Source organism: Grus americana, chromosome 18 (genome assembly GCF_028858705.1).
Source record: "Grus americana isolate bGruAme1 chromosome 18, bGruAme1.mat, whole genome shotgun sequence".
NCBI classification, from domain to species: Eukaryota; Metazoa; Chordata; class Aves; order Gruiformes; family Gruidae; genus Grus; species Grus americana.
This window is the reverse complement of record NC_072869.1, coordinates 12,093,978-12,109,552: the sequence shown is the minus strand read 5'-3', so window position 1 is coordinate 12,109,552 and position 15,575 is coordinate 12,093,978. Positions and strand designations below refer to the sequence as shown.

At 47.0% G+C, this 15,575-nt stretch overlaps 1 protein-coding gene across 5 annotated transcripts in view; it reads left to right on the top strand.

Moving 5' to 3' along the window:
• NDEL1 (nudE neurodevelopment protein 1 like 1) overlaps positions 1–15,575 on the top strand; it is a 29,526-nt gene that overhangs the window by 11,955 nt on the left and 1,996 nt on the right. For 3 of the 5 annotated variants that reach the window (XM_054847084.1, XM_054847085.1, XM_054847088.1), the window contains exons 4-8: positions 518–666; positions 1,756–1,892; positions 4,196–4,369; positions 5,196–5,287; positions 7,608–7,759. In XM_054847084.1, coding sequence (XP_054703059.1) covers positions 518–666; positions 1,756–1,892; positions 4,196–4,369; positions 5,196–5,287; positions 7,608–7,759 — 704 coding nt within the window. Of the gene's footprint in view, positions 1–517; positions 667–1,755; positions 1,893–4,195; positions 4,370–5,195; positions 5,288–7,607; positions 7,760–10,920; positions 10,956–15,575 lie in introns of all 5 variants that reach the window. The other 2 variants (XM_054847087.1, XM_054847086.1) reach the window with 1 other exon arrangement.

The window sequence follows — 15,575 nt, the reverse complement described above, 5'->3', positions numbered from 1 at the left end:
TTGGAGCTGGTGACAGCGTGTTTGGGAGTGAGTTCTTTCAGTCTTTTGAAGATGAGCTTGTGGACCTGGAGGTTTTGTAACAGATTTCAGTGACTCTTCTTTTTGCTAACGGAGATGTCAGACAAGTTCTGGTAACAGTATGGCTATTGTCAAGGGAGAGGCACTGAAGGGGAGGCTGTGTGGTTAGATTTCTTTCTGGTTTCCTAGATGTTTGAGACTTCAGAGCAGCTGTCAGTGCAGGCTGTTAGGAACAGATGCAGGAATACATCTCTGAGCAGCCAGCTGTGGTGTGGCGAGATGTCTGTGCACAATGCAGCATTTGTAATTTTATACTGTGTCCAGCTCTGATGTTCAGAAGCGTGTTCCTTCTACCTCTCCAATTTTTTGCTCTGTGTTACCAGCAATCTCAAATCAGCAGACTGCGGCAAGTATGTTGCTTTCTTTGTCCCCTTTTTTACTACTGATGACTTGGAGAGTGTATGCGACTGATATTTATCTCACTACTTCTTTCTTTCAGGAGAAACTGGAGCACCAGTATGCACAAAGTTACAAGCAAGTGTCGTTGTTAGAGGATGACCTGAGCCAGACAAGGGCCATTAAAGATCAGCTGCATAAGTATGTGAGGGAGCTGGAGCAGGCCAACGATGACTTGGAACGTGCAAAGAGGTGAAAGCTGCAAACCTCTTCTTTCCTTAAAGTTTTCACTAGATCTTTTCTTTGCTATTTGGATTGATCATTTTATTATTCCTTAAAAGGGAAAATAATGCAGATTCAACCCCAAACAAACCCCCAGACTCTTGATTCTCTGTGCAGTGCAGTTTACCCTTGGAGTTCACCTCCATCAGCTGGTTGCATTACATTACAGCAAGGAAGTCAGGGGGACCGAAGTGCTTCATGTTCCTGTGAGAAACAAGCAGTGCAAGCAGGCTCAGAGCAAGCCAGGCCAGTGCACTGCTTTTGATACTACCAGCTGAGTGACTCTTATAATATATTTGTGATCCTTGTAGCTTAAAGCCCCTTTGAAGTAAGAAGCTAATGCTTTACATAGTCCCCTTTTAAATCAAACAAGCCAAAGGAGTCTCCTCTTCCCTTGCATAACAGCTTAATGACTGTAGGGAACAAATATGTCTTTTATAAATGCATAAAATGAACAGGCTGCTGTTAGAAACGCCCAGTTTTGGAGTAGGTCATGCTTCCGTTTTGCTGAATGGGAATTTTGCCATTGATTCAGCAGGACCAGGAATGAGCCTCTGGCTATCTGGCAAAAAGATCTGAGAGCTGAGGCCCTGTTTCCACAAGGCTCTTCACCTCATGACTAACTTTTGACACACATGAGTTATCCCACTGAAATCATGGAGTGAATTGGGTCTTAGGTAATATCCCAGTGCCCTGCTTTCTGCATTCGCTGGGCTGTTGCCTGTCCAGAGCTCTGGAGAGTACAGCACCACCTGAACCAATGCACTGATTAAATATATGGCTTTGGAGCATGCCTTGGGAAAAATGGAGATGAGTATGCTGGACTGGCTGTTTCCCAGCTCTTTGGTACATCTCTGAGAGCCAGATGCTATCATGTTCTTTTCATCTTATTCCCCTGCTTCTTTGGAGTTTATTAGTCCTTTCTAAGAAGCATTTCCATAGCTTTCAAATGCCTAACTTGAATGTAGACCCTGCTAACATTTTTCTTCTATTATGTTTTTGAATACGCTTTTATGTTGGCTGAGCAGAAGAACCTAATATTCTGGATTTTGTTTCTAGGGCAACAATAGTTTCATTGGAAGACTTTGAACAAAGGCTGAACCAAGCTATTGAGAGAAATGCGTTTTTAGAAAGTGAGCTGGATGACAAGGAATCACTGCTAGTTTCTGTACAGAGATTAAAGGATGAAGCGAGAGGTATGGCTTGCTTGATTAGTTCTGTGTCTTGGTACATTGTTGGCTTGCTGAGAGAGATGTGTAGCAACCAAAGCTCATGTTTACAGAAAGCCTCACATAATGAGACTTGAGTGGGCTGCATAATGTAAGAGTTAGGTATTACTAACAGTATGTTCTCTATTCTTTGTATGTCCAGTGTAGCTAAGAGGGAAAAATTGCCTCATGTAGGGCAACATTAATATCAGATTAATTCAGGATTTTTAACACAGGTGAGTACAAAAATACTATGTTCCACAGATGTGATAGAAATGAGGAAGTGTGCTTCAAAAGTTCCCACTTGTGGTCTCATGCCTTGTATAGGAGGGGAAAGCACAGGAAATGACAGGGAAATACATGATAAATGGTTAAATAACTTCCTTTAAAAATCCTGTCTGCTGTGTTCCTTCTAAACCTCTTGCAAATTGCCTGGTTTATTTAAGATATTCCAGTAAAGACTGCAGTTCGACCTGTGGGATCAGAGATGTCTGGGGTAGTGTTCTGGGATGTCATCAGGAGTTGGGAATTCCCCAGTGGATTTCACATTGAGGATGCTGGGGAAGCATCTTTTTAATGGTTGGTGGAAATTGATTTCTGTAATAGTGGAGATGATCTGCTCACAAGCCTGTGCCTGCCATTAATGTAGTTTGGAGCTTAGTGGGTTTCAACTTTGTTTCTCAAGTGAAGCTTTCTAAAATAATTCCTCAGTTAAGGGCTAGATCTCAGTGTAAAACAACACACTTGACAACAGACTGGGATTTTTTTGGTGTTCTCTGTGAACCTCTTTGAACCAAGTTTGTGCCCCACAAATTGAAAGCCTCTATTGGAAGCACAGGTTTTTTATAATAAATATGAAAAGGGAGATTAAGTATTTTCTGAGGAAATATCATAGAATCATTAAGGTTGGAAAAGACCTCTAAGATCATCAAGTCCAACCATCAACCCAACACCACCATGCCTACTAAACTATGTCCTGAAGTGCCACATCTACATGTTTTTTGAACGCCTCCAGGGATGGTGACTCCACCACCTCTCTGGGCAGTCTGGTCCAGTGCTTGACCAACATATACAAATATACATATTGTAATGTGGGGTTAGGGCAATAATACTGGAAAAAACCAGCAAAACCTAGGGGACTATATTCTAGATCACTGGAATAATTGGCAAAAAAACATCTTGTTTCTTGGATGAGTCATTTGGAAATTTTTAGCATTTGTTAGGGTAGCAAAGCTACATGTTATTCCCCCAGACAGCAAGCAGGAACACTAGCCACTAAAAGAACTAATATGGTGTCAAACTCAAATATAGTATTTCTGATTGAACAGCCACAAATCCTCTTCTAGGAGCCCGAGTAGATTTTAATTTCAACTGTGCTGTTTTACTTAAAATCAGTTCTAAATAGTTATGATAACTTAAAAGCCATAGTGTACAACTAATTTTGCTCTTGCACGTTGTACCAGATTGAGGCAAGGAATAAGAGGTCTGTGAAAGATTTAAGTTGCTCTACCCAAAAAGGATCAACCCCCTTGTAATGTATTGTTTATTTGCATCTAGTCCTTCCTAAGGATTTTATAGATTCATTGCTGTGCTGATGGTCTTTGTAGCAAATATGTGTGGAAATGTGAGGGGACAAAGTAGGCGTAAGCAGCGGTGTGGAGAGGAGGTGAGAATAAAACATGGGGTTCCTAATCTCTAGTCTTTCCCTGTCATTTGGACTACCCAGCACCTCCAGTCTGCTCTTTTACTTGTTGAGGCATCAAGAAACTGGAAACAGCCCTTTGGCTATTCCTATCTTTGGCTAGTGTGGAGTCATGTGGATTATTAAATGGAAGAATAACATGGGGAATTGGAAACACAAGAATAGGTCATTCCTCCCTTTTTCTAACCTCTATTTGAGCAGGAGCTGAACATAGTTCAGCAGACATTTGTGACCAGCTACAGATTTTGTAACACGCTTTCCATGGGACTCGCACTACAGATGGGGGAAAATACTGAGGCTAAGTCACCTGCCATGCTCGCTGGGACCACGCAGCTCTCTGGCCCAGGGAGGGCTCTGTTTGCTGCCTGGCTGTTCCCAGCCATAACGGGAAGTGATGGTATTGGGCTGTGACTGCTCTCAGGTGGGGTCCTTGCTGCTGGAGAAAGCCAGCAGCAGGCAGTTAATACAGGGCTGTTGCAAAGTGTCTCCTCCTTCTCGCTCCCAAATGAATGGAGAGAGCATTTGATAGAGAAATCAGCCACTAATATGTCTTTGGCTGTTTTTTTTCCCTTCTTCTCTCAACCATTAGACTTACGGCAAGAGCTAGCAGTACGGGAAAGGCAACAAGAAGTCACCCGAAAGTCAGCGCCCAGTTCTCCGACTCTAGACTGTGAAAAGATGGATTCGGCTGTCCAGGCGTCTCTCTCCTTGCCAGCTACGCCCGTCGGAAAAGGATCAGAAAATAGTTTTCCTTCCCCAAAAGGTATAATTCATAGAAGCTGTGTCTAGTTGTTTGGCAGTATGTTCAGCTTGTTAACAAACAATTTCAGACCAGGTGCTTGTTAGTGAACTTGAAGTAAACGCAGGTAGGTGTGGATTCCACATGCATTGCATAAGGTGTGTTTAAATCCTCGGACAGCATCAGGTGCATTTAAGGAATATGATGAGTAAATAGCGTGGAAAAAAAGGACAGTGAAGCTTAGATACCACTTTGAGGGGGCAGGGGTTTGCACTCTGCAGTAAGTGCCTGCAGTAGGGCACTGAAGACATTTGGGATTGCAAGGAAGTGCAGTGACTGATACTTCTGCTTAAATGTGGAGTAGCATTGGTGGGTAAACGGTGGGCAGTAATTCTGACAGTCTAGAGTCTCTGTTACCATACATACTTTTCAGGGGTCCTGTTTTCTCTGTGAGGCAGCAGGATGTTAGTCCGGTTGCCTTCCCCATCTGGAAGGATCTGGAAAATCACAAGGATTAATACATTATTTTTCAAATTAGAAAGAGTAGATTCCAGAGAAGGCTCTGGCTGGATTAGATGGATTGCAGGCAATAGCCTTGCAGATGGAGCGTGCATGAACTCTGTGTGGAGGTCTAATGGGAAAGAGGGCGGTGGACAGGAATTAAGCTTTTTTATTTTTCCGAGGCTAGTGATCATGTAGTCTGTGTATTATTGTGGGGTAGTTGTATGAAGAGTCTGCGGTAGGATTTTAGATTTACCTTTTTAAGTAGAGGTTGATTTATTTAATTTTTTTTTTTTTAAATGAACTGTGGAGGAGTGGAGCATGTAATAAAATGTGTCTGTGTTTGCAGCTATACCAAATGGATTTGGTACCAGCCCCCTTACTCCTTCAGCTAGAATATCTGCACTCAACATTGTGGGAGATCTGTTACGGAAAGTGGGGGTGAGTGCTGTGAACTGAGGTATTCCTAGCTCCATGCTGCTGTCACTGAGCTTTCATCCTTGTGTGCAATTACAACAAGGCCTTGGCCCGTGCTGAATACACGCTGTAGTTTCCAAATCATCCACATTCAGTGTTTAGTATGCGATAATATTTTATCTTGATTTGTAAAGCACATTACTAAGGTTCTGATGCCAATTTTGGGTGATGAAATTCCTATTTGGAGTAAAATGTTTCTGAAGCACTTTGGTATATGGGGTTAGACACTGTCAGCTACTTGTTCTTACTTTAAATGGGGCCTGCAGCTTCTTCTGTAATAAGACCAAGATGCAGAGCTGGACCTCAGACTGGGCACCCGGTGCACATGAGTGAGGAGCGGAGATCATGCTGCCAGTGTGTCCTTGTGTGCCTGGGGAGATCTGCAACAGGTGCTGAAAGTGGAAAAAAAAATCTAGAAACCTTTGATAAGAAAGTGAGAAAATAAATCAGGAGAAAGCCAAGTGTTCCCATCTGTAGTTGATGGGGAAGTGAAATGTGTGAGCCTTTAAAGGGATTACCACTGTAAGAGGGGAAGAAGTGGTTTAAACATCTGTTACAGTGTTGTTTGGGATGCCAGGCTTTCTAGTTGAAATGAAGACATGACTTCTGAGTTATGAGCACCTTGTTGATGTGCCTCAGTCGTTAGTGTATTGAGTGGAAGCATAGATAGCCCCAGTGTCTAGCCTCTGGTGCTGGCTTTCCTCTGTCTCTTGTGGTTAACACTGAGAACAGCAATAGCCACAGTAGAGACAGTTGTTTTAGCAAAGTTTGAAATTAAAAAATTACCTCGTTGCTCTCATTTGGAGCCAGTGAGCTCGTAGTTGGTTTGAAAGGGCAGCAGGGCAACTCGGGGTTAGAGAGTGACATGTTTAAAATGGGATCATTGTGAGTAAGAGTCTGCAGGGGATTTAGGAAGCTTAATCACAATCCCATGTGATTACTCTGCAAGGACAGGAAATGCCAAATAAGCATGCTTCTTTCCCAGCCTGCTCTTAGACACACACTCTGCCACTGATACAAAATTACAACTCACACATTTGTTTAGTAACAGTTATGGGATGTTCAGGATTTCTTTGGGTTTGGCTACCTACAGGGTGCCTCATCCCAAGCCTTGGACTCCCTTTCTGTGCAAGAAGTTTCCACTCAGCTTTCTTGCTTGCAGCTGAGACAGGGAGTCACTTGGCACAGATCACACTGGCTATTTCCAGCTGATAGGTGCTTTCAGACCAAGAGATAGTGACTATGTAGGCAGATATAGATAACTACCTAAGTAAGCTTGCATGGATTTGTAGAAGGCTGTGTAGTGTTCACTTACTTGTTGGTAGCATGTCAGTGCCTTATTATTGGAGTGTTTTTCTATGTGGAACAGAACCAAACCCCATGTTTGGGGAGATGAGTTTTTTGTCTCCAGTGTATGCATTTGCAAGTGTCTGAATCCCCCCATGCACAGCATGGGTGTAACAAATAGTTGTAGGACTTTCTGCTAGACCAGACGGATATTCAAGTTAAGCCTTAGTTTGGGATAGATGGCAGAAAGGACAGGTGATGTTCTGAAGTAAAGGAGAGAATCAGGATTTTGGTCTTCCTCCCGCCAGGAGTCAGTGGATGAGGCAGAGACTGTCACCTTGTATAGGGGAAAAAGACCTCGCCAGGCTTGCTTGGAAGTAGTGGAGATGAGGTACAGACTGCAGAGATGGGCTTAGCTGCTGTCTTTGATTCCTCCTCCTGATGCTGTGGCTGTAGCACCTCTTGTTCTGAAGTATATCAATGGGGCTTAAGAAACTGGCTTTGTTTGGCAAGCCAAGATTAAGAAAGAAATGCTAGAAGTCACTGTCCTGGAGAAAAAAAATCATCTTGCCAAATACGTAGTCCCTCCCAAAACTTGAGGATTCTGCTTTAGGCTCTGTCTTAGTCTTCTGATTAGCTTATGCCAGCCTTAGTGCAGCTGCTGAAATAAGAAGTTTTGGTAACTCCTGCTAGGAGTTGGCTTCCTTATTTTAGGTAATTAATTGAGAGTTGATATGCTCTAAAACCTGAGGCCCAGTGGAACTGAGTCATGCCTGGCAGTCTGCATCAGCATCTCATTGTGTGGGTTTCTTTTGTGGTTGGATGTCAGAGAAAATGACAGCTTTTTTTCTCATTTAGTTCAGTTTTTGCCAAAGGTGATCACACTGGGGTCCTGATCATGGTGATCTTGTTATGACAAAGCCTGAACTCAAGCAGCAAAATATTTTCTCTTAATGGCATTACTTTTTTGACTTTTTTTTTCTCCCCACTTTCACAGGCCTTAGAATCCAAATTAGCTGCTTGTAGAAATTTTGCAAAGGACCAGGCATCACGGAAATCGTACATTTCAGGGAACGTTAACAGCAGCATGATGAACAGCAATGGCACAAAGTACCCTCACCCGGGGCATACTTCTTTCTTTGACAAAGGGTAAGTAAGGATATATTTTTGTCCTAAAGGGGAGTGTGTTTCAGGATGCTACTTGGAGCAGAAGTCTTTCTTGGCTTGTCTTTACCCCACCACAGCTTTTATCCTATAGGACAAATAATTTGTGGAGCCAAAGTCTCAAGGGGATGGGGAAGGTGACACTGCTGATTTCTGTAAAGCGAAGAGGAAAGAAAGCGGGATTTTCTCATAGCTGGTAGGATGTCAGTGCCTGTTCTGTCCCTCTGCTGCCTAATCTCTTGGTGGCTGTATCTCAGGTAATACAAAAACCCCAGGCAGCAAACCTGCTAGCAAAGTGAACATCCCAAAGTCAGTCGTGGTGGAGTTGCCATAGTTACTGGTGCGCTCGTGCGTGGGGAAGTACGTTAACCGCAAATCTGGAGATTCCCTTGGTGAGAACAGCTGAGTGCAGGCAGCAAATGCTCACTTGGAGGGTGGTGCCCTGTTTGATCTACTTCCCCCTCTATTAGGGGAAAAGAAAACGTCATTAATGGTGCAATTCTAGCTGATTGAGGAGACAACTGTCTCCATGCTGGCTGTGCCGTGCGTCAGCCATGAGATCAGAAACTGCTTTCACAGGAAGAACTACCCCATGTGTCTCCTGTGGCTCTGACCCCGTGGTCAGAGCTTCCTTTGGGGTACTGGGAAGTCATTCAGCAGGAGTGTTTTCCCACATTCCCCTGGAGCACAGAGCCCCATGGTTGTATGAGGAGGGGAGTGAAAAGCACAGCGCTCCTCTGGTGTTAGCACAGTGGTGTTGTGAGCTTTGCTTGGTGTCACTGGGCAGAACACCCTCTGTGTTCCCTGGATGGTTGTAGTCTTCCATGCTAAACCTCAAGCCAGTGCAATTTAATGCTAATATTCAGGACATCCTCAATCCAGAATTTATTCTGGAGAGTTAAAGGAGCTGTTACCAACCTGAAGCGTGCCATATACAGAGCAGACAAGCTGAGCTTCCTACAATCATCCTCGTTTGAGCTGAATTGCGTTGCTACGTGGGTAGCAGGGCAAGTTGCATCTTAGAAACTGGCATTCAGAGTTCTTAGAGCCACTCTTGTTTGCTGCTTTTGGAAAGGAAGAGTTTGGAGACTTAACAAAGTCAGTGTCAGGTGCAAATCGGTCAGACTTTTGGGTTGTCTGTATACTGCAAGGCTGCCTGGGGTCCGTGCATCACCACAGCACTGCTCATGCTTGCAGTGTGCAGGCTACATTTCAGGTGCAAGCTGTCAGGGTGGTTGCTAGGAGAGATTATAGCTGTTCTTAGGAGGCAGCATGGCTATATTGGGTTGTGGTGTGATGAATAAGCTGATTGCTATGTGGGGGTCACTTCTAATTATCCAGATTGTCATCACACTTGTTATCTGGGCTGGCTGCCTGGAGTTAGGAGCAGGTTGTAGCTGAAAAAGGCTTAGAAACCCAGCCTCCTGAAAGTAACTTCTACGCAGAGTTGGAGGACGTTAGTGGGCTAGAAAAGGGGGTGGAAATGACTGATGTGCTTATTTGCAAGTTGTTAGAGATCCCTGCATGGCCCTGCTGTCCTCTCCTCCTCTGCACCCCCACATGCAGTTCACAGTGGGGCAGTGGCCCATGTCTCTCCTCTTTACATTAGCTCCTGCTCTGCCTTGCTGCCCCTGTCGAGGTCTGTGCACTCCAGGGGTGATGGCAGCAACTGTGCTGTGTACACGGCTCCATGGCTGCTATGTAAAACCTGTATAGTTTTGTCTGCACATGTAAGCTAAAACTGAGGTGTTACCTGAATGAGGTCAGCCTCATCGTGCTCGCGTGCTGCATCAGCAGCCGAGCCCCCGGCTGTGCTGGCATGAGTTGTAGTGGCTGGGCACAAGGAGCTGAGTCAAGGCATGCCCTTTCTTCTCCTCTCTCCTCCTCTGTCTCCAGCCCCGGCACTCTCCTCCCTGCCCCTAATTGTTGCTGGAGCCTGAAACAGTCACGTGTGATTGTAAATCCAATTCAGTCTGCAGCCGCTGCCTAAGGAACAGCCGGTTGTTGGGTGGGGGGGTTGGGACAGAGGTAACTCAGCCATATCATTACAGTCCCATTTATTTTCCTTCCTCTGCTGTTTTGTTGGTTAAAATGTTTGATGAGTCTCCATCTCCCATCAAACACTTGCTCTTTGCTTGGTGAGTGGAGCTGAACAGGCAGTGATAGGCAGGAGCTGGCATAGGGGAGCATTGCTTTAGGGGAGGCCAGGAGGACAGCTGGGCTTGCGCCAAAGCTTTGCTGGAGAATTGGAAGAGTCAGGACTTACCTACTTTTTTAAAACTCAACAATGTCTGGTGTAAAACTCGTTTCCTGCAGACTTGTTCCGTCAGGAGCATGCTGTTTCTGTCCAGATGCCAGGATATGGCAGAACAGTACCTGAGGATGTTCTCAGGTAGATACTTGCTTTTTGCTGTTGCAGTTGTCCTTAATTGGTTATTAACTTCGATCCACTTGGGGAACAAAATGGCTCCGACCTTGATGGGCTCTGCAGAGGCCTGGCACTCAAACAGCAGAGCTGAGACAGCATGAGCCAACATTTGGTGTTTGTTCCTTGGGGTGTTAACTCCTTGTTCACTGCTCCCCTTCCTACACTCTTGAATGTTGAAGTCCTTGTAGTTGACGTTTATTCTTGGGTTCCTTTTATGAATCTGTTGGGCTTTGTTTTAATAAAACAAGCTAAAGTTTGAATGGGAGAATGCCTCTGCCTGCACATTTCTAGCAGTCCCGTGAAGCATGTGGGTATGTCCACACAGTGGACACCGTTATCCACAACCCTGACTGTAATACATCAGGCTGTGAATCAGGGTTGTCTGTCTTTTCCACCTTATAAAAAAGTTACCCACAGTTCCCTCTTTTCCAGGGAAACTCAGATGCAGGTGAGTAATCCCATGTCCCCTTACGTGCCTTGCAGTGCTCTAGGCTTCTATCTGGGTCATGCGCTAGCAGCAGTGGAGTGTGGTGGGAGCGCTGGTTGTCACTGAAATAGGACCCTCACCTGCCTGAGTCTCATTGTGCCAGAGGTCAAAGAGGAGAGGTCTGGTGAGGTTTAGTTGAACACCTTTGCTTTCCCTCATTTCTTGCATCCAGGGTTATGCCCAAGAATGTCTTTATTGTGTGCATAAACTGTTTCAATTTTTCTCCACTAGGCGTGAAAAGGTCATATTCCCCACCTTGGTCATGGGTAAATGAATTCATTTGCAATGATAAGCTGCATGCCTTTTAACTTCGTGCTTGGAGGTGCAGAGTTGGTGGTTATGCTAGCTGCATGAGGTAGTTCTCAGCATTACAAACTAATAGTCCATGATCAAAGCCCGAGGCTATAATCCCTCTCTTTCTCCTTACTTTAGATAAACTTCTCTGGTGCTGTGACCTGTTGCAACCATAAGATTGAGTGCTGCTTGCTTTCTTGATTAATTAATATTTCTTCAAATACATGCATGTTTCTGATTGAATCAGTCACATCAGAGATACAGGATGAAGTATCGCTGCTGTTAATTTAGTCAGTTTTGAAAGTTAGTTTGCCCTTTGGTCGTGTTTTTCCTTCAACATTTTGTTGGCTATCGGCTCTGTGATGCTGGATGCTCGGTTGCCGTGGTTCTGGCTAATGGGAAAGCAAGCAAAGGCACAGATGTGCTGGGAGCCGGCCAGGGGTGCAGAGCAGGGGGAGAGGACAGCGTGGTCTGAAGCGTATGGGTAGAGCCAGCGGTGCTCCTGCTCAGTGTCACCATCCCTGCCCAGCACAGCCTCACCAGCTGGAAGCACCCGGAGTGTCACGGCTGTGCCAGTGGGTATCGGGGTCACGGGCTCTGTGGGAGGGATCCTGCGGCACAGGGGCTCGGTGCTGGCACCACCTGCAACAACTGAGAATCGGATCCATCTCACTTACCTGCCTCTCAAGGGAATGTGGAGGGTTCTCCATGCTGTCAAAAAGTGCAGATCCCTACCAGCCTGATCTGCCACAGCCTTGTCCCCATCCTCCTCCTTACACCTCTGTGCTGGGCATTCCTCTACCTCCTTGTGCTATTACTGCTGTTTGGGAGAGTAAGTGGTGTGTTTTAAAGCATTGTCCTGCCTGAAAACTCACTTTTCCTCTTGTTTTCTTGTGGGCCTATTCTGCAAGTATGCTTCGATCCATTTACTCCTCAGGCTGAGCTATTCAGCTACAGGAGAATCTTCTACTGAGGTTTCATTGGATATTTAGAGTTGAGGGTGTCTTGGACATAAGGTGCTAAGTACAAAATACAGCTTGAAATACAGTTGAATCGAAATGAGTAAAAATCAATCTTTAGCAATCAGGGCAGAGAAAGCGGTTGGAAATGGGCACAAAGTCCACACCACTGTAGGGACAGGCAGTCAGAAACATCCATCAGAAACCACTGCAGGGGATATTTCCAACAGGGACTGGTGGTCTTGGCTCTGAAGTGCTGGAGCCCAGTTTCTCAGGAAGCCCAGAGCAAGGGCGCAGTGTGGGCCCCACAGAGCATGTTGGGCTGGGTCTGAGGGATAGGGAAGCAAGGCAGAAGCAGGAGGCAAGCGATTTCACTGGGATTAATCACTGCAGGCAGGTCTCCGGGCCATCGGGCAGCATCAGCTCGGTGCAGCAGCCCCACATGTGTGCCAGGCCTGGGCAGAGTAGCCAAAGACTGGAGCAATGCTGTGCTCCTGGTGCTAAGACCTTGGAGACAGAGCACAAGGACTTCTCTTCCCAGCTCACTTCTGGGAGGTTAGGCAGGAGTCATCCAGCACATTTTATTTGTTCTTTTTTACACTTGCTCTGTTTAACATTTTATTTTCCTTTAACTTCAGTAATACTGACTTCTTTTCCTATTTTTGTGTATTTTCATGTTACCAACAGAAATTCATGGCTGGGTAAGACCTCAGCAAGCTCAGTCATAATGCCAGCTTTCAGTATCCCCCCAGTTGCTGCTACTATTTGAAGCCTTTTCATGTGCCCCACTTACTGACCTGGCTTTCAGCAAATCAAAGCTGCTGCTTTATTTCTGCACCAAGGGCAAGTTCGGGCCAGCGGGATGCAATGAACAATGCGGGTAACTGACTCCAGGAGCTGATCCTGGGAGAAGCTGCCACAAACAAGCACTCTGCACTGTTTTCCTGCTCCCTTTTGGTTTTGTTTTTTTTTAATTAGCAAACGATGAGGAAACCTCAAAAGCCTTCTAAACAGGGTTTCTATCTTTTCCATCTTCAGCAGAAAGCCTTATCATGTCTCCCTTGTGCATCGTAGTGCTGGGAGCACTCAGCATCTTGTGCTGGTTAACACTAGTAACACGCTTACAGCGCTCATCCTCTTGCTGCTCTGGCTCTGTGATGGGGCTGGCTCTTCCTTCTTGTTTTGGGCATCACTGGATTATTTGTGACACGGGTGATTTAGGCAGAATCCTGTCATGTCCGTGTGGCATCTGTGCTGAGCATCTGATAGCTTCATGGCTTCTAGCCTTGTTCGTGTACCTCTGGGAGATGGAAGAGGGCACCCAAGCTGCTAAACATGCCTCTGAGCAGGGTTAGAGATGTGTTGCTTCGTTTAAAAGGAGAAACTGCCTGCAGAGGCAGGTCTGTCGGATGGCGACGGCTGCAGGGAGGTGTACTCCCCACAGGTGGAGCTTGGCTGCTGGAAACCCAGTTTGGGAGCACTTGGTGCCCCAGAAATAGCAATGTTTGAGAAGTTTGTACTGTTTGGCCCATCCCTAGTGTACTGCCATGTGCCACCGCCACGCATTGGGGTTTGATTGAAACACATCATGTCAGGGAGGCAGAGGGCAGTGGCGTGGAGGTGCCTGGTGGCGGGGAATGCAGCTGCCTTGGTGCAGAGGGGAATGACGTGCCAAGGTGTGAGCACTGTGGGGACATGGCCCTGTCTGCCCAGTCTCGTGCATTGCTGCGGGGGATCACTACACTGTGGGGACAGGCTGCATGGGGGGGGGTGGGGGTGGGGGTGGTACTTGCTATGGGCTTCGAAGGCATCAGCTGCCCTCCCCAGCCTGCCTGTCCCACTGTGCTGCACTGAAGGTGGCACGGCCAGGAGGTCCTGGTGGAGACTGGTGCCGGTGCAGCCGACCTGCCTACCCGTCCGACCTGCCTACCCGTCCGACCTGCCTACCCGTCCGACCTGCCCAGGGCGCTGGCATTGGCTGGGCTGTGTTGGCTGGGCTACATCCTTGCACGCAGCAGGGGCTGGGCACCATCCTGTGTGTCTGTCCATCGCAGACAGCAGCTCTGAACTTAGTGCAGGAGACATGACAGATCTGTAGAGCTTGGCTTTAATGTGACTCATCAAACACGAGCATCTCCAAGCTGCTGATGTTGAATGTTGCGTGTCCCTAATCCTTTCAAAAGGGAGTAAAATACCACATTTTAATCCTGTTTGGTCTTTCCCCCCCACCCCATCCTACTTGGCAGAGGTGCTTTGTACTGATAACGAATTTGCAGAGTCATGTCAGGATCAGGTTGGATTCGTGCCTCTTCATCCAAATGCGAATAGCAAAATACATCTGCCCCTAAGCCTCTTCCAGCAGCTTTTTATTGCATGCAGCCAGGGAGACACTTGCCTTTTTGAAATGTATGAAATCAATACCCAAATGGGAGCTGAAATTTCTAGCTGAACGGGGAGGAGGTGGGAAAGGTGGCTTCTCCTGCTCTGACCCAGGCCATGCTAGTGTGGATGTTCAGCAGCAAGAGAGGGAATGGAAACAGCCCGTCTCCCTATGGCGGTGAGCTGTGTTACCATGGGAATCTGTCCTTTCTAGCAAGTGTGGAGATTTTAGCTCTTTACTGCTGTTCTGGAAAGATTTTGTAAGGGCCCTGTGCAACAGCAGCAGCCTTCTGGCTTTGCTGGGAGCGTTTTTGCATCCCTGATGCAGGAGGTGCAAGGTCACTGGTGAATATAAGCAGCACAGGAACTGTACACCATGTGAAAGGGAGTGTGGAAACTGCTGGGGGTGCTGTCGTGAGCCACTGGCAAATCCCTCGGGCAGCGATAGCAGCAAGCAGGATGTGCTCCTCCAGGTGTTTGTGCTGGGTGCAGCCTGGGACCCCAGAGCTGCCAGCTCCTGGGTTGGCTTCTTCCTCATCAGTAGAGCCCTCATGCTTCTCTTCTTGCTTTTACTCACTGTGGCTCACTGACCTAAGCAGCAAAGGCTGTCTCCTGAAGCGTCCCTTCTCACAAGCGTAGCTCTGCCAGGAGAGATCCAAACAGTGTCTTCTGGGGTGCCGGTGGTTCGGGCAAAGCCGGTGAAGTGCTGTAGAGGCTTTGTGGGAGCAGGTGGGGACCTGTCCTGCCTTGCCGGGGTGTGGGGGTTCTCCCCCCACCTTCAGTACTGCAAACCTGACCGTGAGGGTAGGGTGCTGGTTCTGGGATGACAGCGGGGGGTGGATGTGCTATCCTCATACAGGGATGTAATCGCTTCTGGTTGTCAAGGCTGTGGTGGTGGTGGGGATCAGCAGATGGTGAGCCTGGGCAGGTGCTGTGTGGTGAGCCTAATGACAGAAAATCTGTCAAAGCCTAACAGAGTAGTGATGGAAAAGCTGTCAGACCCATGTGCTCCTCTCCCAACCCCCCAGGAAGCCAGGTTCTCCACACCTTCACCTCTCCCAACAGCTGGGGGAAGGAGGGAACCCATGGATCCTGGGGATATAAAGGCACCCAGAGCCCCCTGCTGCACCCCAGCCAGGGGTAGCGTAGCATCCAGCAGCTCTGCTGTGCTTTAACATCTGCCTGCCTGCTCTTGCAGAGCCCATGAGCCATGGCCATGTGTATGTGTCCATCCCTGTTACTGGGCAGAGCTTG